The sequence below is a fragment of the Heloderma suspectum genome, chromosome 2 (genome assembly GCF_057233095.1).
Source record: "Heloderma suspectum isolate Gila_16-S chromosome 2, 16-S_ref, whole genome shotgun sequence".
In the NCBI taxonomy this organism is placed as follows: Eukaryota; Metazoa; Chordata; class Lepidosauria; order Squamata; family Helodermatidae; genus Heloderma; species Heloderma suspectum.
The window spans coordinates 242,502,224-242,529,913 of NC_139459.1; the positions used below are offsets into that span (position 1 = coordinate 242,502,224).

The 27,690-nt window shown below is 43.2% G+C and overlaps 1 protein-coding gene across 1 annotated transcript in view; it reads right to left on the reverse strand.

The window, feature by feature from the left end:
• Window positions 1-27,690, reverse strand: part of SLIT3 (slit guidance ligand 3) — a 693,114-nt gene that overhangs the window by 30,783 nt on the left and 634,641 nt on the right. Inside the window, exons 30-31 of the mRNA XM_084838630.1 lie at window positions 22,979-23,116; window positions 2,405-2,649 (exon numbers count right to left, since the gene is read on the reverse strand). Of these exons, the coding sequence (XP_084694756.1) occupies window positions 2,405-2,649; window positions 22,979-23,116 (383 nt within the window). The remainder of the gene's footprint in view (window positions 1-2,404; window positions 2,650-22,978; window positions 23,117-27,690) is intronic.

Genomic DNA, 27,690 nt, shown 5'->3' on the forward strand with positions numbered 1-27,690 from the left:
GAGAGTCATTGCTTGTATCAAACATCCCCCAGGTCAGTTTTGAAGAGGGAGGCTTGAGAACAGATGGAGCTTGAAATGTTTAACAGATCTACTGCACTGCAACCAAGGACTGAACTGGAAATCCTGAATTTGCTTGTTTTTATAATGTGTAGCCAACCTTCCTGCTTCAAAAGCACCCGAAGTGGCCAACATAATGCTTTAAATACTATACCCCCCCAAAAGTAATTTTACTTAAATAAGATACTTTTATCCCACCTCCTCCACAGCTCAAGGTGGCTTAGAAATGAAATGTTAAATCTAACACAATAAAGTTCTAGAAATTTCATTCAAGCACAGACTAATTATAGAAACAGCAGCCATGAACTAAAGGCATTAAAATAAGTATTTTTGTTTTTCATTTTTAATGCTTTTATTTTTTGTGAACTGCCCAGACAGCTTCAGCTATTGGGCAATATAGGAATGTAATAAAAAAAAAAGCAAGCTATTCACAATGACTTCAAGAAATACCGCAGTAACATGCCAGGACAGGAAGGGGTCACTGGGTAGGATGCAACTCACCCCTTGTGCATCCTCCAGTAGTACCATTTGATTTACAGTTGATTGACAATGAGCCACTTGAATATAATTCTATACCACAGTTGAGCATTACATGCACTAGCTGTCAGGAGCCCCGGGCTCACATGCTCCCCGCTCCCCATCCCCCTCTGACGTCGCTGCAGGTACATTGGAAGTTTTTGCTTCCACTTTTAAATTAACCAGAGTCCCTTGTTATGTTTAAAGCTGGGGGAATTCTTGTCAGTTTAAGCAACGATTTGCTCAAGCAAGACAGAATCAAGCTATGCTTTATGATCCCGCCTTGTTCTCTAACCACAATCTGAGTTCATATGCAACAGAGAACTCTAGTTAGCTTAAAACTGGAAGGGAAAGCTTACAATCTCCTCCATTATGTCTGAACCAGGCCAATAAGAAACAGCAGCAATAGCTGGATTCTTTGTCAGATTTGGTGTTCCAAGTGAGGCCTGCATGTGAGCTATTTTATCTACACGGGGCTTAGTAACCAAGTCACCGCAGGCCACTGATGGCCAAACTACACATTATGTTATACACACTTTTTAAAAGTGTGCTTAAACAGGGTACTTTATTTTGAAGGAAAAGAAGCTACTGGGCCCCAAACCAGAATGCGCTCCCTATCCCCTCCCTGTGGGATTAGAGTTCCATACCAATTTGCTGCCAGTGGCAGCTATTTCTAGCAGGAAACTGGCAGATTAGGGCCCCCACAGTTGTTTTTTTCTTCTTCAAAATAAAAATGCTTAAGCATGCTCTTTTAAAAGCATGAATAACATAACTTGTCATTTAGCACTAACGTTCCTACTATCTTACTCGGGAAGTGTCTCTTAGGCTGCAGTCTTATACATCAGGGGTGTGGAAGCTGTAGCCCTTCAGATGTTAGTGGACACCAATTCCCATCAGCCCAGCCAACATGGCCAATGATCAGGGATGATAGGAGTCCAACAAGGTACTCCACACCCCAGCTATACACACTTTCCTGGGAGTAAGCCAGCAGGAAACTCAGTAGGCTTTGGTTCTGAGTAGACATACATAGAATTGCATTGTCAGTCCCCCAAAAGAGCTCTGATAGATAGCAGTAGTGCCTGAGGAAGACCTCTTCACTTCACTAGTATTTAAAAGCGAAATAGTCACATTAAAGAAAAAAAAAATCAAATGAAGTACTTCCAAACTGATAAGTTGAAAGTGACTTTTTATTTATGTATGATTTCTTTTCATTAGGAGGCTCTCCTTAACCCTATTTTAAGAGATTCTTAGTTAAAACTAATTTTTTACTTGTGGCAATTAGCTACCAGATGGAGAAACAATATTTTTTAACTGCAAAATAAGCTTTGAGAACACCATCTGTTTAAGATCCATGTAGTAAACAAGTCTGGCTTTCATGTTTCCATCCAAAATAAGCTTTTGTCATAAACCTGTTTTCAAAATCAAGCTCAGAATGTATCCTATGCAACTGAATGTGTCTGAGCTCATAGCTCACATGATATATTTTGCTTCTTTGTTCCAGAGTGAAGGGGTGGGCGGGCTAGAAGTATCAAAATTGCAAGTAAAAAGAAGTTGTTTTTCTTCTTTTTGTGCAGGTATCTTATGAGGGGAGAGATCATGGATCTCCCCTACTGAGAGATGTGTAAATTGCACCAAGCGCGCAGATTAGTTTAATCAGCTGCTAAAAATGTCAGGTGCTCCTTTTCGTAATGGCTGGAAAGGGGATTGCTTACCACAGGTACAGTGGTTGTACTGGCATCCTGGTGGTGAGAACCTTTGGCACAGCAGGACCCCTGAAAGACTTTTGTACTAGAACTGGTTGACCAAACACTTGTAATCTTATATGCATTACTTACTTGAAGGGAGATGTTTGCTTGAGGGCGGATTTTGGCTGGTGGCAGCTCAACGTAGGAATCCTTCCCAACAAAATTGACAGTAATGAGTTTCTCACACTTCTGGCCAGCGAAACCAGCTAGGCACCGACAGACTGGTTCCTGGTATACTACAATGCACTGTGCTCCGTTTTGGCATTCATAGTAGTCACAAGGGCTGGTCTGCAGCAGAACCATCGGTGGAGGATTTTCACAGAAGAGGCCACTTTAAAAGTAGGAAAGGAGAATGTTATTCTGAAGTCACCAGCATTAGGCAGGAGCTATGAGGATATGAGGGTGAAATCTAACTGTTTTCAGCTGCTGCTGCTCTAAGATGTACGGAGGTGACAAATGCTGGGCCAAAGCCGAATTAACATTTCTAGATCTCATGTTGATTTTTAAGTGAACCCATCAGCATGCATATATGGAAACCTATAGCATAATGGGTAACACATAACCTTTACCAAGACAATTCTGAAGAAAAGGTCCTGCACTGGTTCATAAAGAGAGAATCATCCCAGGGAAAACTGCATGGATAACCATGACATATATATGTTCATGGGTACATTTCATAAAACTGCATGAGCAGGAGATACTGCATATCAACCACTTCCATCTGCCCCCAGTGGAAAATCATCAGTTTCAGAAACATGGCTTCACCAATAAATTTCAGGCAAGAAAAACAGTCCTTTAAAGTCTTATTTAAATAAAAATGTGTGCATGAATTATTTGAATGCTAAATATTCCATTAGGATAGATATTCATGTGACATTTGGAAAGAAAAACAATGAAAACAAAAATAAACCAACTTTTCAAAACTAAATCATTCAAAGGAAGACACGCACTAGTCTCCTATGGCAGTTCTGAAAATAAATGTTTTGTAAGCAATTGCTTTCCAGTTACCGTTCTTGTGGGCTTTTTTTTTTTTAGAAAGTTTCAACTCACTTTTTATTTGTTCTGTTCGCACCCACATTCTGTCTACATTCTGATTAAAAATTGGAACCAATTTTGAACTGGGATTCAACTCTTACTTTTCTGTGACACCTGCTCCTCTCTTTTCAGGAAAGGACAAGAATAGGCATGGTATCTGTCACACATTTGCCCTTGTGTAGGTGATTTTTAGTGTGTGTGTGTAAAGAATAGCTGGCACAGGGAGGCCCTGAGTTAGATCAGGACTGTGGTGTGTGTGGGGAGGGGGGGGGAGGGCTTTAAGCTGTGGCTCCTGCCATGATCCCAATGGGAACTTCCCCACCATGCCTGTTTGCAATAGGAGGAAAGCTCCTATTTTCGCCAATGGGAGCTCTCATCCCATTGTGTAGGCATGGCAGGTGGATTCTGACTGGAGCCATAGTAGGGGCAGAGACTTAAATTCCCTCTCTATTTGTTTATTTAAAATATTTGTTTGCCTTTCAGGGCAGGAGCCCTCCCAAGGTGGTGTACAATAATAAAACACATAATAAAAACAGCAGAGTACAATCCAGATCTGGCTCACCCCTCCTATTTATTTTTTAAAAAACCTCAACTACGCGAGGGCAAACTATACGCCAAATGTCGTGTCTAATTTGACCCTTACTAACAGAAAAAAATTCTCTCTAGTGTCATTACTAGCTTCTGAGTCTTACTGCACACAAGGTTACTTTGGAGTTGCCTCATATCCCTAGCAGTAAAAGAGGCATGCTGGGATTAATTACAAGTGAGGGGGTTCATGCATGTTCCTACATGGAAGTGAGATGCATGTAAGAAAATCATTATGTGGGACACAGCCTTCAAAGTCCAGCCTGAATGCTTCAGCTAACTGATCCATAATGCAAAACTGAATAAGAATGTGAAGAAGTAGTTTTAGATTACATTTTTTGAGTAATACTGGCACTGTTTTTTCCCCTGTAGAGTTTCCTAGTATCCTCATTTGGCTGAACGTTTTCCAGGCAATTTGCTTTCCCTTGTGGGATGGGCAATGTCATACGCCTCATGGAAAAAGACACAATCTCCATGTAGGGGGCAATGTGTGAAGAACTACTGTGTTCTTTCAACAAGAGGTGAGTTGATTGTTCTCACTGTAAACAGTATGTTGAAAGGGCATGCCCATTAAGCCGGCTGTGCTCACCCAATTTTCAAATACTGCCAGCCTGGCACATTAAGCAGGCAATTTGGCTAAGCTGAGAGAAACAGGGGGGATTATTTCATTGTTTTTCTTTTTTGTAGAGAAATCCATCAATGTACTTGCTGTTTGCCCCAAAGTCTCTCCTTACAACAACTTCCAAAACCGACCAACCATTTGCATAGCATAATGAGTATCATTAACATATTCTCATCATTTGGAGCTACTACATCTTGTGAATAACTAATGCAATGAAAGTCACACCATAGCATACAGAAGATGTAACGTACATTCTGCTGTGACGTACATCCTATTTCCAAAGACATTCTATGTGCTTTCCAGTTACTCAGTTGTTTGTTGAGCAAATGTCCTCTTAATGGATTTCGAGTAAAAGCAAGCAGCTATAAGCAAATGCATGAGGTAAAGAACTGAAAATGTGTGTGACATTAACAACCTCTCTGCACTGAAGTGAAATGCTCCAACAGAAGGCAGGTAAAAGGCAGGCATGTAGTGGTGGAGGGTCTCACAGGAACGAAGACCTGGGACTTTTTTAAGAGCCAGGTCTCAGCCAGGTCCCACCCACTCCCAGCCTACCTCTGTGGGCCAGGCTCTTCCAGCTGTCTCCTCCCCTTCCCTGCCACCGAGTGAGGGTGAAGCTTCCACAGAGTATTTTGAAAACCTAAAATGTTTGTGGTTTTGAAAACCTAAAATCATATTTTGAAAACCTAAAATGTTTGTGTTTGAGTGAGTGAAAAAGATTTTAACACCTCTGCATTTTGTCTCAGACTCCAATTGAAATACCCCTGCCTTGCTCTCAGCTGCACTGTTTTTGGATCCCAGTTGAAGGCTGCATATCTTACAAGGTTGTGCACTCTTAGAAGGGGCGTGGCTGTGAGGGGGCGTGGCTGTGACTGTCACAAAGGGACTCTGCACTTCTGGATTTGCCACTACACTACTGGTAAAAGGCGTCATATCAATACCATAACATGATTACTCAGAAGTAAGTCCCTCTGTATTCAATTAAGTTTAATCCAATGTAAGTGTGCAAAGGATTGCAGCCTACATAAATATACAGGAATAAATAAGACTTCTGTCAGGGTTGGATCGGAGCCCAGAGAGCCCCAAAGCAGTTCTGATTCTGAGGAAGAGATAGAAACCATGGGAGAGGAACCCGCGTGCTGTTCAGAGGTTCAGCCAGGGGGAGAGCCCCTCCCGGTACACATTCCTGAGAGTGATAGTGACCCTGGCAGGGAGAGGGAGGCGCAACAGCAGTTTCTGGACACTAGACGTCGGTGCAGCTTCAAGCGGGAGATGGCGGGCGCTGAGAGGAGGCGCTCAGCCTGCTTGGTGTGATGGTAAAAGCAGCGCCCCGATGCCCCACAGGAAAGGGGTGGACTCTCTCCTCCTAGCCCATATGTTCAGAGGTTTCCCACCTTCCCTTCCAAACGGGGATCAACTGATTCTTAAGGACAGAACCCCTGAGTAGGCAGCTCACTTACGTCTTACCCTAGGATCACGCAATTAGCATCTGTAAGCGTCATTAGGTTGAATGGAAATAAAGCCTTGGAAAGCCTCTAGAACAATCACAAAGCTAGACACAAAAAGGGAAACGGGGCTATGGAAGGACAAGACTCTCCAGTGGTGGTGACCTGCAAGGTGTGTGCCATGTTTGTTTTCTTGCCTGAGAACAACATGGCCTACACCTGCAACAAGTGCAAGTTGATCACGCTGCTGGAGGAAAAAGTAAGTGGACTGGAGCGGCGACTGTCAACCCTCCGGGGAATAAGAGAACACGAAGAGTTCTTGGACAGAATGGGGGAACTACAGCAGCAAAGGGCAGACCAGAAGCTTGAAGAGCAACAGCAAGATGAGGCAGAAGTGAGAAATGCTGAGGAGAAGAAAAATGGAGTAGAGGATACTCCTTGGAAAACGGTGACAGTTAGGAGAAGAAGAACTAGACGCCACTCTGCACCAGTGGAAGCGGTGGAGCTGTGGAACCGATTCCAGGTACTTGCAGATGAAACTGGAGGACAGCCTGCAGAGGAAGAATCACAGGGGAACCTGCATGAGAGTGAGCAAGAGGCTGAAGGTCAGTCAAACAGAGGCGATGAAACCCAGGCCTACAAGAAGAAGAAGAGAAGAGTGGTAGTAGTGGGAGACTCCTTGCTGCGTGGGATCGAGACCCAAGTATGTCGCGAAGACCCGTGGACTCGCCAGGTATGTTGTCTCCCGGGAGGACAGATTAGAGACGTGACTGAAAGGTTACCTGCACTCATAAAGCCCACTGACAGGTATCCCTTTCTTCTCATCCATGTGGGAACAAATGATAGCGCCAAGCGGAGCTACGAAGAGATCACGTCAGACTTTGAAGCTTTGGGAAGGAAACTCAAGAACTTTGGGGCCCAGATAGTTTTCTCATCCATCCTTCCAGTAGTTAGAAGAGGGATAGAAAGGGAACGAAAAATACTCCGGGTGAATGACTGGCTACGAAGGTGGTGCTGACGAGAGAGATTTGGATTCTGGGACCACGGGCTATACTTCCTGGAAGATGGGCTGTTGGCTAGGGATGGGTTGCACCTCACAAAGGCTGGGAAGAATGTGTTTGGCCACAGCATGAAGAACTTCATCAGGAGGGCTTTAAACTGAATCCTACGGGGAAGGGAGATGTAATGTTGGGGGTAACAATGGACGTAGGCGCATGCACTGCAATGGAGAGAACAGCGCTGATAGCGCCCAATAATAGTCTTCAGACACATGTAGGAAGAAAGCCAGACTATGAAGCACATGGTCTTCGATGTCTATATACTAATGCCCAGAGTATGGGAAACAAACAGAACGAACTTGAACTCTTAATACAGGAGGGAAATTATGACTTGATAGGTATAACTGAGACTTGGTGGGATGACTCTCATGACTGGAATACAGCAGTTGAAGGATATAACTTGTTCAAAAAGAACAGGAGGAACAGAAAGGGAGGCGGGGTTGCGCTGTATGTGAAAAATACATATCTCTGCACAGAAATACAGGAGGAGGAGCTTGGTAGCCCCATCGAGAGCATCTGGGTTGAAATAAATGGAGCAAAGAATAAAAGGAACCTGGTGGTCGGAGTCTACTACCGGCCACCCAATCAAGGAGAAGCCAAGGATGAAACTTTTGAAAAGCAAATAGCCAATGTTTTAAGGAAGCATGATGTAGTAGTAATGGGGGACTTCAATTTCCCCGATATTTGTTGGGAGACAAATTCTGCAAAACATGGCCCCTCCAGGAAATTCCTGACTTGTGTGGCGGATCACTTCCTCCTACAGAAAGTAGAGGAAGGAACTAGAGGATCGGCTATCCTTGACTTGATCCTAACCAACAGAGATGACTTAGTGGATAAAGTAGCAGTTACAGGAACTCTGGGGGAAAGCGACCATGTTGTACTTGAGTTCTTGGTTCTAAGGGAAGCAAAAGCCGAGTGTACTCAAATGCGTACCCTGGATTTTAGGAAAGCTGATTTTAATAAACTCAGAACAATGATCAGTAAGGTCCCATGGCAAACAATGCTAGCGAGAAAAGGAGTCCAAGATGGGTGGGAACTTTTAAAAAAGGAAATTCTCAAGGCACAATCACAAACAATTCCAACAAGAAGAAAAGGTGGAAGACAACAGAAGAAGCCAATGTGGCTTCACAAAAAGCTTAGGGATGACCTGAAAACAAAAAAGGACACATATAGGAAGTGGAAAGAAGGCCAAGTAACAAAGGAAGAGTACAGGCAGGTAGCACAGAATTGCAGGGATGGTGTCAGGAAGGCTAAAGCGGAGAACGAGGTGAGGTTAGCGAGGGATGCTAAAAACAACAAAAAGGCTTTCTTCAGCTACGTGCATAGTAAAAGGCAGAGGAAAGAAATGGTTGTTCAGCTATTAAATAAGGATGGCAAAATGATAACAGATGACAAAGAAAAGGCAGAGGTGCTCAATTCCTACTTTGGCTCAGTCTTCTCCCAAAAGAGGGTCTATGACCCCCCTGGCAAAGGCGAAGTACAGGCTGAAGGGGCAGGATTGCAGCTTGAGATCGACAGGCATATGGTCAAGGAACACCTCATTACTTTGAATGAGTTCAAATCTCCAGGGCCAGATGAACTGCATCCTAGAGTAATAAAGGAACTGGCAGAAGAACTCTCAGAACCACTGTCTATTCTCTTTGAGAAATCATGGAGGACCGGGGAAGTGCCAGATGACTGGAGGAGGGCTAACGTTGTCCCTATCTTCAAAAAGGGTAAAAAGGAGGAACCTGGGAACTACAGACCAGTCAGTCTGACATCAATCCCTGGGAAAATTCTGGAGCAGATCATAAAGCAATCCATCTGGAAGCACCTTGACATCAATGCCGTGATTACTCGAAGCCAACATGGATTTGTCAAAAACAAGTCCTGCCAGACAAATCTGATCTCATTTTTTGATCAAGTCACCTCCCTTGTAGACCGTGGGAATGCTGTAGACATCATATACCTCGACTTCAGCAAAGCTTTCGACAAAGTGCCCCATGATATCCTGATGAGCAAACTTGCTCGAAGTGGGCTAGATGAAACAACGATCCGGTGGATCCACAGTTGGCTACAGAATCGGACTCAAAGAGTGCTTATCAATGGGACCTTCTCAAGCTGGGGAGAGGTAACGAGTGGGGTACCGCAGGGCTCAGTCCTGGGCCCAGTGCTCTTCAACATTTTTATTAATGACTTGGAGGAGGAGGTGCAGGGAATGCTGATCAAATTTGCAGATGACACAAAATTGGGAGGGATAGCTAATACTTTGGAAGACAGAAACAAAATTCAAAGTGATCTGGATAGACTGGAGTGCTGGGCAGAAAACAACAGAATGGCATTTAATAGGGACAAATGCCAAGTTCTGCACCTAGGAAAAAGAAACCAAATGCACAGTTACAAGATGGGGGATACGTGGCTCAACCACACTACGAGCGAGAAGGATCTTGGAATTGTCGTCGATCACAAGCTGAATATGAGCCAACAATGTGATGTGGCTGCAAAAAAGGCAAATGCTATTTTGGGCTGCATTAATAGAAGCATCGCTTCCAAATCCCGGGAAGTACTAGTTCCCCTCTACTCAGCACTGGTTAGGCCTCATCTGGAGTACTGTGTCCAGTTCTGGGCACCACACTTTAAGAAGGATGCAGACAAGCTGGAGAGGGTTCAAAGGAGGGCAACAAAGATGATCAGGGGACTGGAAACAAAGCCCTATGAAGAGAGACTGAAAGAACTGGGCATGTTTAGCCTTGAGAAGAGAAGACTGAGGGGAGATATGATAGCACTCTTCAAGTACTTGAAAGGTTGTCACAGAGAAGAAGGCCAGGATCTCTTCTTGATCATCCCAGAGTGCAGGACACGGAATAATGGGCTCAAGTTACAGGAAGCCAGATTCCGGCTGAACATCAGGAAAAACTTCCTGAGTGTCAGAGCAATACGGCAATGGAACCAATTACCTGGGGAGGTGGTGGGCTCTCCCACACTGGAGGCCTTTAAGACGAGGCTGGACAGCCATTTGTCAGGGATGCTCTGACTTGGATTCCTGCATTGAGCAGGGGGTTGGACTCGATGGCCTTGTAGGCCCCTTCCAACCCTACTATTCTATGATTCTATGATTCTAAAAGAGCCCTATTGTCTGCATGTTGATTCTGGCTACCTGAGAATTTCAGAAGGCAGCAGGGGCGACCTCCTGACAGCTTGATCTCTGTTCCTTTTTCTTTTCCTCTTACTACTTCTGGGACAGTGCCATGGAGCAGGTTTTGACCACTCTGATGCAGGAGAACCAGGCACTGCATGAAAAAGTCACTCAATTGGCGACTTGCCTTGCAGGCTGCTGCTCAGCCCATTCCGCCTCCCATTCCCCCCTGACACAAGTGCTCGGTGGCCTTGCTGGAGAAATTTTCAGGTGAGAGGGGTCATTTTCGCAGTTTCCACGCCCAGGCGGAGCTGTACATGTGCCTCCGGCCTGAGGATTTCCTGATGGATAAGGTTCGTGTGGGGTTTGTCATTAACCTGCTTTCCGACATGGCATCTAATTGGGCTTCGTCTCTTCTTCTCACTGATGACCCCCTGCTGGGAGACTATCCAGGTTTCATGACGGCTATGGCGGAGTTTTTTGGTGATCCCCTTCGTGCCCAGACAGCTACTCGGGACATTCACCGCCTCAAGCAAGGCAAGGATTCAGTTTCCTGCTATGCGACCGCTTTTCGCCTGCTGATGCAGGATCTACAGTGGAATGATGCCGCTCTGGTGGCCCAATTTTTGGACGGTTTGAATGACGAGATTTTGGATGAGTTGGCGCGTGCGCCCCACCCGCCTACTCTGGCGCAGCTCATCCAATCCTGTTTACAGATCGACAGTCGCCTGGAGGGGCACTGACAGGCCAGGTGGAGCTCCAGTGGCCGGGATTTCCCTCCTCCTGTTTTCCCCGGCTACTGCTCCCTCTACCCCCCACCTCTGCAACGGGGGTGGAGGAGACCCCGATGCAACTGGGAGCCACCCGAGCTGCACTGTCACCAGAGGAGTTGGAAAGGTGGTGCGCTGAGCGTTGTTGTTTTTGGTGCGGAAAGCAGACACACTTTGCCAGGTCCTGTCGCTCCAGACCAACGGCCCTGCTTCTTCCTCCTCGCCCCCAAGCTTGACTAGACCACCCCCCAAGCCGTTTGGGGGTCTCCAGTGTGGGGGCCTGCTCCGCACCCAGGGGGCACCTTCCTCGAACCCCCCGCACCCCCCCATCTGCTCCTTCCTGTACACCTCCAGTACTCCAAGTGGGGCGGGGAGGAAGTCCTGACGCTGGTGGACTCTGGGGCTACTACCTGTTTCATGGATGAAGATTTTGCTCGGCAGCGCAACATTCCTGCTTTACCCCTCCCTACCCCGTTGAGAATGGAAACCATCGACGGGCGTCCCCTCTCTTCGGGAGCGGTTACTTGGATTACAGCTCCAGTCACTCTGCGTTCCCAGGGCCACGTTAAGCAGGTTCAATTTCATCTGGCCAGGGTTCCTCAATACCCTATCGTGCTGGGCATCTCCTGGCTCTCTAAGCACAATCCTCAGATTTCTTGGGAGCTTCGTCAAGTGCAGTTCTCTTCTCCTTACTGTTAGCAGCATTGCTTCCCAGACAGGGCAGCAGCCCCGGTCCAGGCCTTAACCCTTTCCGCCCCCTCCCCTTCTTCCCCAAGCGTTTCTTCTGTTCCAGTTGTTCTCCCAGAGAAGTATGAGGTGTTCTGGGATGTTTTCAACAAGAAGGAGGCTGACCAGCTCCCCCTCTCACCGCTCCTTTGACTGTGCCATTAACCTGATCCCCAGTGCCACCATCCCGGAGGGCTGGCTGTATTCCATATCAGAGCCAGAACTTTGAGCTCTGTGGGAGTTATTTGACACCAACCTCCGCCGGGGGTTCATTTGCCCCTCCACCTCCCCTGCCTGTGCCCCAGTGATGTTTGTTTGCAAGAAGATGGGGGAGCTCAGGCCAGTGCATGACTACTGAAACCTCAACTCCATTACTATCCCGAACAAATACCCCCTCCCCCTGATCCCTGAGATGCTTGAGCGCCTGGGGTGAGCCAAGATTTTCACCAAATTGGACCTGCGTGGCGCCTACAATCTGATTCGTATCCAAGAAGGGGATAAGTGGAAGACCTGTTTTGGAACCCAGTATGGGGCATACAAATACTTGGTGATGCCTTTCGGACTTGGCTATGCTCCCCCACGTTTTTGCGCTTTATGAATGTAGGGATGTATGAAAGTTCCGCCACGGATCTCGGGGAGGCCGAATGCCAGCGCATTTGGCCCCCCGAAATCGGTGGCAGAACGGCCCGCCACCCCCCCGCCACCCGCTGGGATGGGATGTACCTGGGGCGGATCTTCCTGGCGGCAGCAGCTCCGGCAGCGGCTGTGGCGGTGGTTCGGCGGCTGCGGTGGCTGGTCTTCTGACCGGCTGCCGCCGCCGCCATTTCCAGGTTAAAAAAAAAAAAGTGATAGGCTACATAAAGATTTACGTAGCCTATCACGGCTAGACTTTAAAAAAACACCGTGATAGGCTACGTAAATCTTTACGTAGCCTATCATGGCTGACTTAAAAAAAAACACAACAACAACGCACGTACGCAAATGACGGCGCTCATGGCCGCTGCCATTTGCGTTCCTTATTTTGACACGTCTTAGTCTATGTAAACACTTACGTAGACTAAGATGACGAAAATAAGGGGAACGCAAATAGCGTAGACACTACGCTATTTGCGTTCCCCTTATTTTTGCCGTTTAGTCTACGTAAATGTTTACGTAGATTAAGACGTGCCAAAATAAGGAACACAAATGGCGGCGGCCATGGACGCCGCCATTTGCTTACACGCGTTTTTTTTTTTTTAAAGTCAGCTGTGATAGGCTACGTTAACATTTACGTAGCCTATCGCGGCTGACTGCAGGGACGCAAACAGCGGCGGCTATGGCCGCCGCCATTTGCGTCCCTGCTAGCCAGCGGCCGGATGTCCGGCTGCTGGCGGAGCCGGCTGGCGGCTCCGCAGAATCGCTGTGGAGCACAGCTGGCCAGCCAGAATTACAGGCCCGGTACACATTCCTGAGAGTGACAGTGACCCTGGCAGGGAGAGGGAGGAGCAACAGCAGTTTCTGGACACTAGACGTCGGTGCAGCTTCAAGCGGGAGATGGGGGGCGCTGAGAGGAGGCGCTCAGCCCGCTTGGTGTGACGGCAACAGTGGTGCCCCGATGCCCCACAGGAATGGGGTGGACTCTCTCCTCCTAGCCCATACGTTCAGAGGTTTCCTGCCTTCCCCTCCAAACGGAGATCAACTGATTGCTAAGGTTGGAACCCTCGAGTAGGCAGCTCTCTTAAGTCTCACTCGTAGGATCACGCAATTAGCATCTGTAAGCGTCATTAGGTTGAATGGAAATAAAGCCTTGGAAAAGAGCCCTATTGTCTGTGTGTTGATTCTGGTTACCTGAGAATTTCAGAAGGCAGCAGGGGCGACCTCCAGACAACTAGGGATGTACAGATGACTTACCCCATTCCGCTGGGGCCGTCCGCTGGGGGGCGGGAGGCGATCTGTCCCTCCCCCATGGAATCCTCCCCGGCCAGCTCCGCTCCATGGGGAGCCCACAGAGCTGCTGGCCGGGGCCGCCCGCAGCCGGACTTCTGTCCGCTGCTGGGCTGCAGCCACAAATGGCGGCCGCCGTAGCGGCTACTATTTGTGTCCCTGTAGTAGCCGTGATAGGCTATGTACATATTTACGTAGCCTATCATGGCAAATGGCAGGAATGCAAATGGCGGCCACTACGCCATTTGCGTCCTTGCCTTTTGCCATGATAGGCTATGTAAATATATATGTAGCCTATCACAGCTACTGCAGGGATGCAAATGGTGTTGGCTACACCATTTGCATCCCTGCGGTAGCCGTGATAGGCTACGTATATATTTATGTAGCCTACCACAGCAAAAGGCAGGGATGCAAATGGCGTCCCTGCGTTAGCTGTGATAGGCTACGTAAATACTTACGTAGCCTATCACGGCTAAAGTGGAATGGAAATGGTGGCTGCAGACCGGGGCAGCCATTTGCAGGGCAGCGGACGGACGACAAAGGTAGGCTCCATCCTGGGGGGATACTGCAGGTTGGCGGGGGGATTGCTCCGTTCCGCCACAGACTCCAGGGGGGCCAGATTCTAAAGAATCCGGCCTCACTGGAGTCTGTGGCAGAATTCTCTAACATCCCTACCGACAACTTCCTAATTATTAGCCCCTGAACAGAACACAGCCTAAGTCATTCAGACTAAGGCTACTCAAAAGTAGAAGTAAAGACTGTGCACTATGCCAGAGTACTGTGCAAAACAAAACAAGTCAAACTTACAGATCCCAGAACTGCAGAGATATACTACTGCAAAATGAGGGAAAAATAAATCAGAACTGGGATACATTCTTTTGTAATGCTTTTATATGGCAAAGAGATGCTAATTGTGAAAGCAAGATACATTTTTTGACATTTTTAGCCTGTCCCTAGTCTTGTACTTTTTTGTACTTTTTTGTCCTCAGTATTTTCCCATCAAGACACCATGCAAGATCTTCCAGATGTGGCCATCTCCACTCACTCAAAAGAAGGGGAAAGCACTCCAAAGTCCATTGTAGGTTATTATAGAAGTATCTCTTAAATGTTATCACATATTCCATGTAGCTCAGCTTGACTCAGGTCAAAATAGTTAATGTCTGTGGCTTCTAGACATTTATTCTCTTGGTTACAGATCTTATGTTTGTATAGGTTACAATTATTTGTTTTTATACTTTTATACATCCTCCTGTTTCCCAATGTATTAACAGAGCACAGCGCTATTCTCCAAATCCTCATGCTTTAAATCTCCATTCTTATAATCACCCTAGCTTGGATCCTAGCCTAGGCAGGGGACGGGGAAAAAGTTGCAGTGCCTCTGCATCCTGAAATCACCCACAGCCCTCTGACTTTATCACCATATTGAATCAAATAGTGTTGGCATATATTCTTGAACAGAAGCTATTTTATATATGAGAACCTTATTAAATACAAAAATCACAGCATGGTATAATGGACAGGGTAGCAGGCAGATCCCAGTCTAAAACTGATTTGAGAACAAATTCGGGGTTTTTGATCTGAAGCCAAATTGACCTGATTCAGGGCCCTTTAGAACTTTCTCAAAGCCAGGTGGACAGCTGTAAGGCTTCCCAAGCTCTAACTTGCAACATTATGTTTACTACAGCCTTGATAGAGTTTTGAATGTGAAATCAACAAGAACAACATTGCAAATACTGGAATCCATAGGCCAACAATCCTCAATAACAGAAGGGCTTGTGACAGATATTCCTTTTACTGTGCACATTTGAAACATAAATCAAATGAAAGAAGCACCACATACTATAATCCATCAGTTTCTTATCAACATCTAATCCTGTCTGCAGTGACAGGCAAAGGAGAGCTGAGACAGGCTGGAGCAAATTCTGAGACCGACAATACCAATTTTAGTATGTCTTGATACTCCTGTGGACTGACCTACCTCTCTCTCATCAACAAGCAAATACAGTGTGAAGTCCAAATGCATTACTTGTGATTCAACACTTCTTTACACTTTGCATTCAGCCATCATCTCCTTTTGCATAAAATGCACATCAGCACTTTTCTAAATGTACTACCCAAACTTTTCTTCCATAGCACAATAGCCTGTGAGTGCTACACAGACGTGCTCCATTTGTCTACAGGAAGGGTAGGAAGGGTACTTGAGACAGTTCTCTTAATGGAAACCCAAAGTAAAGGGCAGCCACCACTAACTATGCCTGGATCCTCCACATTTCTTGGACACGTTCTTTATTTATTTAGCTGATTTTTAGCCAGCTTTGCAGTCCTGTCTGATTCCCGAAGTGGAATACAATTAAAAGGTTTTCACAAAACAAATGAAAGTCCACTCTGAGAGACACAAAATGACACAAAGAGCTGGCATTAAAACTACTGATGAACATTAGTCATAAGAAGAAAATCTGTTCAGCCCATTTAAAAGGGTAAGCTCCAGTATGTGTCATATAGTGTGGGGAAGCTGATTCCAAAGCTAAAGGTCACAACTGAAGATGCTCTTTGGCAATGGCCAGCAGCCTAACAGATAGTTGGATTGCAAGAAGATCTTGATCTTAGTGGTTGAGAAGATTCATACATCAGCTGGACTTTGTGGTGGCCAACATTTAGACAAACGGGCTGAGGAGATACTAGAAGAGAGGTCTATGCATCAGGAATGTTACCGCAGGAAGAAGAGGTAAAGGGTTAGGCAACCTATTCTGCCTATTTTTACATGGAATAAAAAATTAATTCTCAATCGTAAACCTTTTTATACATTGTACTGTAAAGCTGCATGCCAAATATAATAATGAATTTGTTATCAAATCTGTAGTCCCAGGAATCAAAATTGACTGTCAACCAGTGCAGGTTTACTGTTATGTTGTATGTGCCTTGAGTGATTTAAAACGAAAACGAACCCCCCAAAAGGCAGGATATAAATTCCCCCCATAAATAAATAAATGCTTCTAACAGCCCAATCCCAAGCAAGGATGTTCAGGACTGTGGCCTAAATAGTCATGTAGTAGCCCAAATAAACTGCTGTAGAAAATATGTGAATGGCCTAATCAGTGCCTGTGACATTATACCAACATGAAGGTGGTGTTAAACCTGCAGTCTCACCCCATTTGCAGGCTGGCTTCACTGATGCGGCTGATCAATTACCAATGTCACAAACATTTGTCAGACAGTCAGGGGCACTATCTGTACATCTAACAAGAGGAATGTGAAACTCCCGTCTGGTTCCAACTTGAATGAAGTGCCTGTGGCTGCAGGATTAGGTTCTACAGTTTGGTATGATCCCTGTTTACTTAAATGATTGCTGCTGAGATTCCTTGCTGCAAAATATCACAGTGGGGGAACTTTTGAAATAGCTACATAACAAAGAAATAAAACAACACACATTACACAAAGCTCAGTAGTTGTAATATATATTTCCCCTCTAGTGTGGCATCTATCAGAAAAACATGTGGATTGCTAAAGGGAAGGTTTAACAAGTCAGGTTCTTACTTACTGGGGGCTCATAAATTCTAAAGAGGGTTTGTACCAAAACAAAAAGCAAAAACCACAGAGTCAATATTTGGGAGGGAGAGAACATATTATCTATTTAAAAAGTTTCCAGACTAATAAGCTACTTCAGAGTTGCCTACTCAGTAGCTATCAATAAAGAAAAATATAAACTTTGTTTGCTACTGTTCTATGGAGCATAAATCCAGATCTACTAGGCTGTGATTTAAGAAAAAAGACAATAATATCTTTGCATGTAAGTTCTTAAAATTGAGCTACCCGTTCCTCTCTCCACTCCCCTTAAGCTTAGAAGTGGCAAACCTGCTTGGAGAGGCATTTTCACAAAGAGAACTCCTCAGATTAGAGACCTTTCTCAGCGGTGGCAACTGGAGTGAAAATGCCTCTCCAAGGAGGTTTGCCTCATGTCTATTTTCTTACCTTTTGGGCATTAAATGAGAAATGTTTTATTTTCTAATGTTTTAATAGTTGTACTCTGACATTGGTTTTACATTGCTTTTATATGGTATTACTACTTATTAAGTTGTAATGTTACTGTATTTTTTAAATGGATTACATTTTATTTTCATATTTTGTAAGAAATATGTATCATATAAATACATTAAGGCTGCAGTCCTATGTATGTTTAGCCAGAAAAAAAAAAACATACTGGCTGGGGAATGCTGGGAGTTGTACAACTTTTTTTCTGTCTAAACATGCATAGGATTGCTCCTTAAATAAATAAAGGAAAGCCACCCTTTCCTTAGCAATTATGCCTTTGGACTAAGAATAATTAAAACAAAGGTCCAAAGAGATGCACTCCGAATTTCAGTGCCCAGATTACAAGAACAGGATACATTTGCTAGTCTCCTATCTCCTTTTTACAGTCATTTTGAATCTGACAAACTTCTTAAGTGGCTGTTCTTTCATGCAGTATGCCTGTGTGCAACTCATATGTGATGACCTCTCATGTGTGTACTTGACTACATGTACACAAGCTTAGAAGCTACAATTTTCAGCAACTCCCTAAAACATGGAGTGTGTATAAATATATGCATGTGTGAGCATAGTCTACATTCAGGTTTTGTGGTCTTATCTAGAACTCTTTTTGGTATTGGACTTATATCATGTCTGGTGGTCTTGGGGATATTATGCAAGCAGAGGTTCCAGGGCTGCTTCTAGACAGGTGGCTCCTACTGCCAATAAAATCATTTGCATTGGATTGGAAGTATCGATTGGAAATGTTTAATTAGGAAAAAATACACTAAAATGGCAGTGACTGGAAAGGTTTTTCCCCCTTTATTTTTAAAATTACTATTATAGTGTTATAATGTTATAACACTCCTTCATTTAAGCAGTATATTGCTAATATTTTAATAATTTTAAAAACTGGATTTGAAGTGTATATTGGAAGTGTTCAGTTGTGATAAAAACACTAATGACTTTGGACAAAAAGGCAGAACAGAGTTTTCTTTTAAATTAGTATTATAGTGCTATAGCACTCTTTGCCGTAAACAGTATTTTGCTAATTTTATTTTTAAATGATAGACAGAAAAGCATTTTTGCAATAATTAAGAGATTGCTTTTAAAAAAAATTAGCAGAGTTATAAAATGGTGCCCATTGCAAAGGTTATAGTGAATGTGTGCTGAGCTGGGGTATGTTCACGTGCCCAATATGTCACTGCCCATGTCCAAACCACACCTCTTAAGAAAGGTGGAACAGTAGCACTGAAGGTGCAGTCCCATACATGCTTGGACAGAAAGAAGTCCTACAACTTCCAGCATTCCCCAGACAGTACTGCTGGCTCAGAAATGCTGGGAGTTGTAGGCTGTTTTTCTGAATAAACTTGCATAGGATTTCACCTTAAGTGTATTACAGATTGAGCTGATGTTCCTCCTCAAAAACAGGCAGAATTACAAATGGATGACAATGCCTTAAAATGTGAGTGAATGAGGAATGGCAAAAGCCTAGTCTGGAAGCAGCTCAGCACACTCATGAGAAGATCATTCTGTGCTTCTTTAGATTTTGGCCAAGGATACTATCACTAGCTGCAGTTTATTGCAGTTATCCTAATTTCCATTCCCATAGGCCACCCCAAGCAATCCCTCTACTTCACCGGCACTTAGACTTTCAAATAACGGCATGGTTAATGCCCAGGGCATGTACCACTGCACTCTCTTGTAAAGGAATTGAAATCGATTTTACATGCACACACATCACAGAACTCGACTATGTGGCACTCATAGTGTTTGCAATTGCTGTCGTTACCAAAAGGAAAAAGGAGGGGAAAAAATCCAAATCCCCAGTAGAGCAGCCTGCCAGGAAAACAGAGAAGGGCAAATTCATGTAACACATAATAAGCTGAATTATTTTGTTAGCAGAATTTTTTATCTTTGGTTTAAACTGCAGTGCCTGAAGAATAAAAAGTTATACAGAAGAGTTTAGCCTTCATTGCTCTAAAAGGAAGAGACTACGATTCTCTCCAATTTCTATGGCTCACATTTTACTTATCACGCCTACCCCATCCTTTTCCCAAGGAGCTCAGCATAGCATAAACAAGTTATTGCATTTTCTCTTCAAAATAACCATCCAGTGAGCTACATTAAACTCCAAGGCCGCCGAGTGAGGATTATGACTGAGTAACATTTGAACCCAGGTCTCCCTGGGTTTGCATAAGCTATATAAACTTACATACATCTGTGAGTTTGCATACTTATTTTCATTGCGATACTTGGTATTTTTAAGAGGCCATTTTTGATGTCTGGCAAGGACAGGAACATTGTAGGTGCATTGTGAATGAAATAACGGGATAGAAGTGGGCAGTAGGCAACTGCAAATCTCACTGTATGAAGTAGTAAGTATGAGCAGTCAGGACTCATATTCCAGCCATTAAGGCTGCAATCTTATACACACTTACATGGGAATAAATCCCATTGAATTCAATGGGGTTTACTTCTGAGCAGATGGGATTGTGCTGTTAGTATTGTTTTATTACAATACCATATCTGTGTTCTATATTAATTCTATAGATTAAATCAAAACCAATCTATTATGTTCCTTTTGTTCCTAATGTATATTGGGAAGGTCACACTTCCTCTCTGTGTTGCCAACTTAAGGACAACTTTGGACAATTTTGATTCTGATTGTTAGATTACCTTGGATATTTGATTACATGCCAGGATACATATTCTGAAAACATTTTACTATGCCAAACTCCCTGTGTGTATGTGCTCTCTCTCTCTATTTATGTATATGCATGGTGCTCCCACTACATAAAACTTTTGTTCCTAAAAGCATCTGTTTGTTGTTACTTTAAAGCATGGTACATTCCCAGTAACAAAAATAACGTGCCACCAGCAAACATATGCTTTGAGGAACATGGGTGATTTAGGAACTTAGACTAATATATCCATTAGCCGTTTTCTGTACAACCAGCATAAAGTCAAAAGAAGATATAAGGAGAGAACAGAACAGGCAGGGTGGACAAAGAAATTAAGTTGCTTATCTTATATTTTGTAAGCATTGAGCTTTTGAAACCATAGCCTTTCATCACCCTAAAGATCAATACCTGTTCTTCAAAATGCTAAAAGGAGAGTAATGCAACAGAAGTATGAGGTAATAACAAAAGAACATTAAAAAAAAACCTTGGAAAACAGTAAATTGCTGAGAGTTCAATGCCCAGGAAAAGAGTTCACAAACGCTTCCACATTTCTATTTTACCAGTCCATGTTTTCAGGTGCTATTGCTCTCTTGCTGTGTGTGTGTGTGTTCTCAAATACAGAAAATATTTGTCTGGAAGGAAGCAATATCCAACTCCCCAGGCAATGATTAATGAATCCATTTGGTGAAGTGCCCTTATCTTTGACATACAGTGAGATTTTCAGAAGAGTAGGTCTATTGGCAGCTGTCAGAAGTATACTTCAAATTGTCAAGCAGAGCCACGGAGATCTTGTACCCCCAAAGCAAAGCATTATTATGACAAACAGAATCTCAACCCTTAGGGTGATGGAGGAGGGATAGTGAATTAAGAATTCTATACCACAGAAAACATAGCTTGAACATTCCCAGTAAGCCCCTAGGCTTGCCATGGCTTTATATTCCCTATGAACACAGCCTTAAATGTGGAGACAGTTGTAACATTTTAAGTATGGCAGAAATGATCTGAAGACACACTCATGCTCCTGAAAATAAAGATACAAGTGGTGAGCCCACCATGGAAGTGCACTCAATATGTTTTGCGCAAACATACAGTCTTTTCCCAGATTGAGCATAGGCAAATCTAAGCTTCCTCTCTGCAGCCAGAGAGGCGGTACACAGGACTGATTAATGGGTCCTTGTTTATCATGAAGTCACCTTCTACCACTCCTCGGAGAGTTTTTAAACTGATTGGGATTAAAGAAAAAAGTGCCAAAGAAGTATTTAATCAGATAAACATGCAAGGTACCAGGGCAAGGAGATCTACTATCTATTTGAAGCACAGAAAGAGGGTAAAAAGGACCTCAAAGGCAAACCATGATTTAATGAACTAGCGATGGTTACAAAAACATGGCTCCACATTACATCTGAACTGGACAAGTGTTGAATTCAGTACATGTATCTCTGACATTTGAAAAACAAAGCCAGAGGGACACAGGACAGAAAGAAAGTATCTGTTTCTTTAGGTATGTCTGTATGCACTATTGTCATTTTCAGGGCAATGAATGTGTGTTCAGACCACTTCCACTACACTAAAATGTTACATCTGTTTTCACCTGAACAAAATGCTTCCAAATATTATTTTTATAGAATTTATTTATATGGAACTTTACAAAGAATAAAAAGACAAATCCCTACTTTGTAAAAATAGACAAAATGGAGACAACAGAGGAATGGTAGGGAAATGGAAGCACAAGAAAACAGGTGAAGAATGTGCAATTATTTTAGTTCCATGTGATGCTGGGAAAGACTGAAGGCAAAAGGAGAAGGGGACGACAGAGGATGAGATGGCTAGACAGCATCACCGATGCAATGAATATGAACTTGAGCACACTCTGGGAGAGAGCGCAGGACAGGAAGGCCTGGCGTGCTATGGTCCATGGGGTCACGAAGAGTCGGACACGACTGAACAACAACAACTGAACAACAGTCTAGTTACAGTAGGGAATATTAAATATGTTAAAAGTAACACACAAATGGCATTTTGTCTTGACACAGGACTCAAGACATCTCTTAACCTGTATGTTCCATAAGGTCACTGGATTATCACAAAACCAATACAAGAAAACTGGAGACATAATTCAGAATAGTATAATTGATATGGTATATAGCACATAAGCATTGTCTACCTAGTGGGGCATTGTAAGTACCTAGCTTTGTGGGGTTTGTAATAATCCCTGTTTAAAAACCTTGGCACAACATCACCTGTATTATTAAAAAAAAAAACAGTATTGTCCCTCCCAGGTTATGGAATATGTTATTGCATTTTAAGGCGACATTTTAAGGTTACATGAAATCCCCTTCCTGCAAAATCCATTCTCTTGGGAATCTGAATCAAAGGATGTATGTCTCAAAACAGGTAGGCGTCCTTTACTAGCAAGTGTTGCAAGACTTGCCGGTAATCAACTTATCTTAATTTTTTTTTACTGTTCTCTTTCTGTTCACTGGGCCTGCCCTACCAGTACCCAAACAGTGGCCAGGAATGACTGAAAGCAACAGTGTGCAATCATACAATGGTCTTCTTACTGGACAGTGAACTACTAAATGTTATCAAAAGAGCTGCTGAACCACGCAAAGTAGTTCCATAAGCCTTAAGTAGCACATTCCAATTTCAGAGATCATCTATTGTCTGGAGGAGACCATGCCACTTCGCTTACCTGAATCCTTGAGGACAAATGCAGGTGTACCCATTGACAGCATCTACACACAATGCCCCATGGCGACATTTGTGTCCCACACAGTCGTCATCATCAGTTTCACAATGTCTTCCACTGTAGCCAGGCAAGCATTCACATCTGCAACAAGAGCATAAGCTAAACCCATGTTGAATTATACCCCCCAAATGTGTCCATGATGTGAGGATGAAAGTGCTATACAACCAAAAGCAAAAGGACACTGCACATCTCATAATCTGATAAAAATACATTTGTTTTCAGTATCAGCATTGTTCTGCCCCGTTAGACGTTATGTTATTTGTTATGTTGCCCCTTAGGCTTTGCATTTGTAATTGTTCTAATTCATCCTCTATGTATCTATTAGCAACTGAACAGGCCTTGATATCATGCAATGATTGGTTGCCCCTAGGAAGAATTTCTATCAGGTTTGCACCAGCTATTTCTCGGTTTGGAAGAAACCTCCCTCAGGCCTGGTTCTTTGGTGCTGCTCTGGATTGCAACCTGAAGGCCAGGCCTTGCACTGTTTTTTCACCTCATAAGTACTGATCCTATATTTATTAGTTGTTTACTGTTTATGTTGTGTTAAATAAAGATAAGATTTGAGTTGTAAGTAAGTGTAACTGCCTGGATAGACACATAGCCCAACATGTGTTGAGGCCTGAACAAATATTACTGTTTTCTTTTTCCAGATCGTAAAGGGAAAGTGGGTACAACTATTGTTTCTCTGGTTTTGTTTCTGTATATGCATAACTTTGATACGTTATTGATAAATCTACGGAATATCTGCTGCTGGTTTCAGAGACTGCTTCCAGAGAGGTGGCTTCCTTGTGTCACCAAATCATTGTTCATCCATTGGAAACTATAGGTGGAATTCCAGTTGATACGATTGTTTTTTTAAATACATCTTTTAATCATTTTTATTGATAGAACACTTTTTCAGCTAGATTTTTAAAATCAACGATTGGTAGAATACTATAACAACATAATTCAGGGATGCGCAAGCTTTCTGGCCTTGGGGGATACAACTGGTGCCAGCTGGGGGTGGCAGATACACATGCGTGTGTGCTAATGCACTCTCACACACACACATACCGGGGGGAAGGCTCAGGATCACTAGGGTGGACAGAGGCTAAAGCCTTCCCCCTTCCCCAGCAGCCCCAATCAAGAGTGTTGCTTCCCTGCTGCCATTAGCAGCGATGAAGCAGGGACCCTTATCAGTGGTGGTAGCGGCGGGGTGTGTGTGTGTCATGGGGGCCACACAAGTTGTGGCCTGAGGGCTGTGCACTCCTGTCGTATTAAATGCTATAATATTATTTTCATTTCCCCATGAAAAAACCCTATTTCTGGTCACCCCCAAAATGGTGGTGACCAAAAAGTTTTAAAAATATTTTTTTTTGAAATTAGGATTATTGCATTATTGTGTACAATATACAAAAAAACAGCACTATAGTATTACAGTGTTAACTTCCTTCACTTCTTTTTTTAATGAAAGAGAGGTGTAGTGTTGTAACACCATAATTCTGTAAATTTATTTTTTGTATTATGGTGTTATAGTGCTATAATACAGTAATACAATAATCCTGATTTTTAAAGAAGTTTCTGGTCAGTGCCATTTTGTTTTTTTAATTTATTTTTTAAAGAATACACCTTATAGAATTAGATGTGGTTGTGTTGTACTTCTGTTTCGTTTTTAAAAAAACTAGCCAGAAAACATTTTAGCAATAATTAAAAACACTGATTAAAATCAAAATGGCATCCATCTCAGAGGTTATACTGAATAGAGGCTAAATTGTGTTATTTTTACTTTTCTGATAAATCACTTCAAAACTCCATCCTTAAAAGAAGACAGAAGGGTAGCGCTAAAGACATCTACACCTGTATTCTTCCATGTTTATAAAGAAGCCAGGCTATCTGTGGTCTGAGAAAAGGCAGAAGTTCCATAGTGAAGATATAGGATGACAATGGTTTGGTGATGCCATTGTATGGATGCCCTGTAAAAATGAACTATTATGATTCCACACGAAATCCCTAGCATGGAGGCAGCAAAAGGCATTGCTTGTGGCAGCAAGTTCTAAAGGGCTGCTTGGTATAGAAGGTGGTGTAGAGCTATATAGCAGTGTAAAGTATTTAAAGAACTAGAGATTTTGCTGAGTGAGTCTGAAACTTGGAGCTTTTCTACACAAGGCTGTTAATTGCTGTATCTACTTTCAGTTTTGTCGCAGAATTGAGATCTGAGCTCTACACAGTGCTTTTCCTTTCCTGCTTTTCTGCTACATAACCTCTAGGTGGCACTGTGCTACAATGGAACAGTGCAAATACACAAGTAGGTCTTTCATTTTCAGAAATAATACCCCATTTTCCGTGCTCTAAAGTACCTGGACAGTGGTCTTAAAAAACAGAGGCAAAACTGGAGGATTACGACATCATCTAAAGAACCCATAAACAACCATGAGTAAGGAATCACAAGCGCACAATAAATGCTGCATGTAGAAAAGCATTTGAAAAGCTCTTGAAAGACAGGGATTTTAAAACATGGTTCCTCCATTATTTAATGCAGGACTCTCAAATGGTGAAAGCACACAGTTAAATGAACTTCATAATTCCCTCAAGGGAGACTGTCGTGGAATATTTATCTCATTTCTTATGGAAGTGATTATCATTTCTATATTCTTAACACATCTGCCTTTGAACTGTAATTATTATGAAAAAATAAGATAATTTGTTTCTCAGATCTTAATATTAAGATAGAATAATGGGATAACAATATTCACCTGCCTTCAGATAGCAAGTCATTTCTAGAAAGTGGATTGGAGGAACCTAAGATTCAGCAAACACAGAACATTTTACTTTTTTATTGCAGTTGTTAAGTTGTATGAAAGTTGTGTCAGCATTTCCATTATGAACCTTATTTTCTGAGGTTTATTACTCAACCATAAAAAATGTGCACTAGGCTGAAACTTGGCATTCAAGGTCTCAGGCCAGGGGGAGCAGATCTCTCTGGAAAACTGGGCAGTCTCTCAAAATCTTAGACACTATGTTTTGGACTGGCGTAAATGTCTTTCAGCCTATAAACCACATTTCAAGCCTCCCAGCTGGATGTTACTCTACAGCTGGAAAATAACGAGCATATCATCCAAACCAGAACAAAAGAGGAAGGTCTATTACTTCCCTCGTTTAGCATATGTTACATATTTTGGAGGCTGTACTTTCATATACCTCTGAACTCTAGATGTCAACATGTTATTTAATTCTAATGCAAGACTGTTAACTTCTAGACTGCTCCTTCCTTTTGCAAGAAAGACTGTATAGAAAGCTGGAGAGAGAGAGGCATCAAGATAAGAGATAATATGGGGTAGAGATTATCACTTCGTGTCACCCTACTATGTGGCTGTGGTCTCTGGTCAGAGGAAGTGTGGTCAAAGGAGCTAAGAGGGATAGATTTGGACAATCTGCAAATTGATTCATCTTAGGCTCCAACTGGCCTGGAGGTAGTACACTGGTGTAAAAGGACACTTAACCCCTGTTCAGATGTTGGCCTGAACACTTGAGGGCTAAAAGTGGGAAAGGGGCAGGAGGGTGTTTCCACACACTAGAGCCATTCCCAGTGTATCCATCCGCTCCACCCTGACCTTCATGCACTTAGTGTGAAGGTCTGAAGGGGGCTTCTTCACTCATTCAGGTGAACGTGCTGAGAAGCATCCGTGTGATCGGGAACCCTGGTCAGCGAGAGTTCCCAGTTGCACGAAGGCTTCTAAGCACATTCACCAGAATGTGCATAGAACCCTCCTTGACATCATGCTAAACACATTAAGGTCAGGAAGGGAGGGTTAGAGCAGACAGGGACAACACAGGGATGTTGGGGGCAGGGCTAGCCCCATCCCCACTTGTAGCCCTCACGCGGTCAGGCTAATGCCTGAACAGGGCTCTAGTCTTTCAATGTAGCTGCATTACTAATTTCTAGATCTGTTGTTTTTATCTGTATGATTTAGGTGTCTAAATTGTGAAGGTCAATATCTTAGCCAGTGTTGAGTAGTTTCACTCCAGTAGGCCAATGAGAGTTAAGGTGAAATATGTTTCAGAATCAGGTTGGTTACATACACAGACCTCTTGAACATTTGAAACTGTGTGAATTTCAGGTGCCTTGGATATGAAATGCTGGACCCTGGGAACAGGTACCAAGTCCTTATTCCCTACAATTCCAAGACAGGGTAGAGGAGAAATTTACAGATATTTCAGGCCAACCAAATCACATCTTCTACTGTGGTTTTATTTGTTTGTATTTTATAGTGTTGGTTTTAATTGAACTTTTAATTATTTTTATTTTAACATCATTGTAAGCAACCTTGGGATTTTACATTGAAAGGCAGAGTATAATTTTAAATAAACAAGTAAAGAATAAAGACATAATAAAATAAATATCTGGAGACCTGGGAGGTCAATTTACTACATCAGATGACCTGCAGGCTTCAATCCATTCTCTTTCTGCATCTTCTGACATCTGCAGCCCTTGTGAAGATGCAAAAACCTCCTGCTAAATCCTCTCTGATGCCCCTTCAGCCTGTCTTAAAGCCCTCACCCTTGCTCACCATTTGACTATGGATAAAGTACCCAGTTTTTCTCTTTCGGCTTGCTTCTCAATTAAAGGGGGTCATGGTCTGTTGAACAAATGAACCACCATCTATCAGCTCTCCATC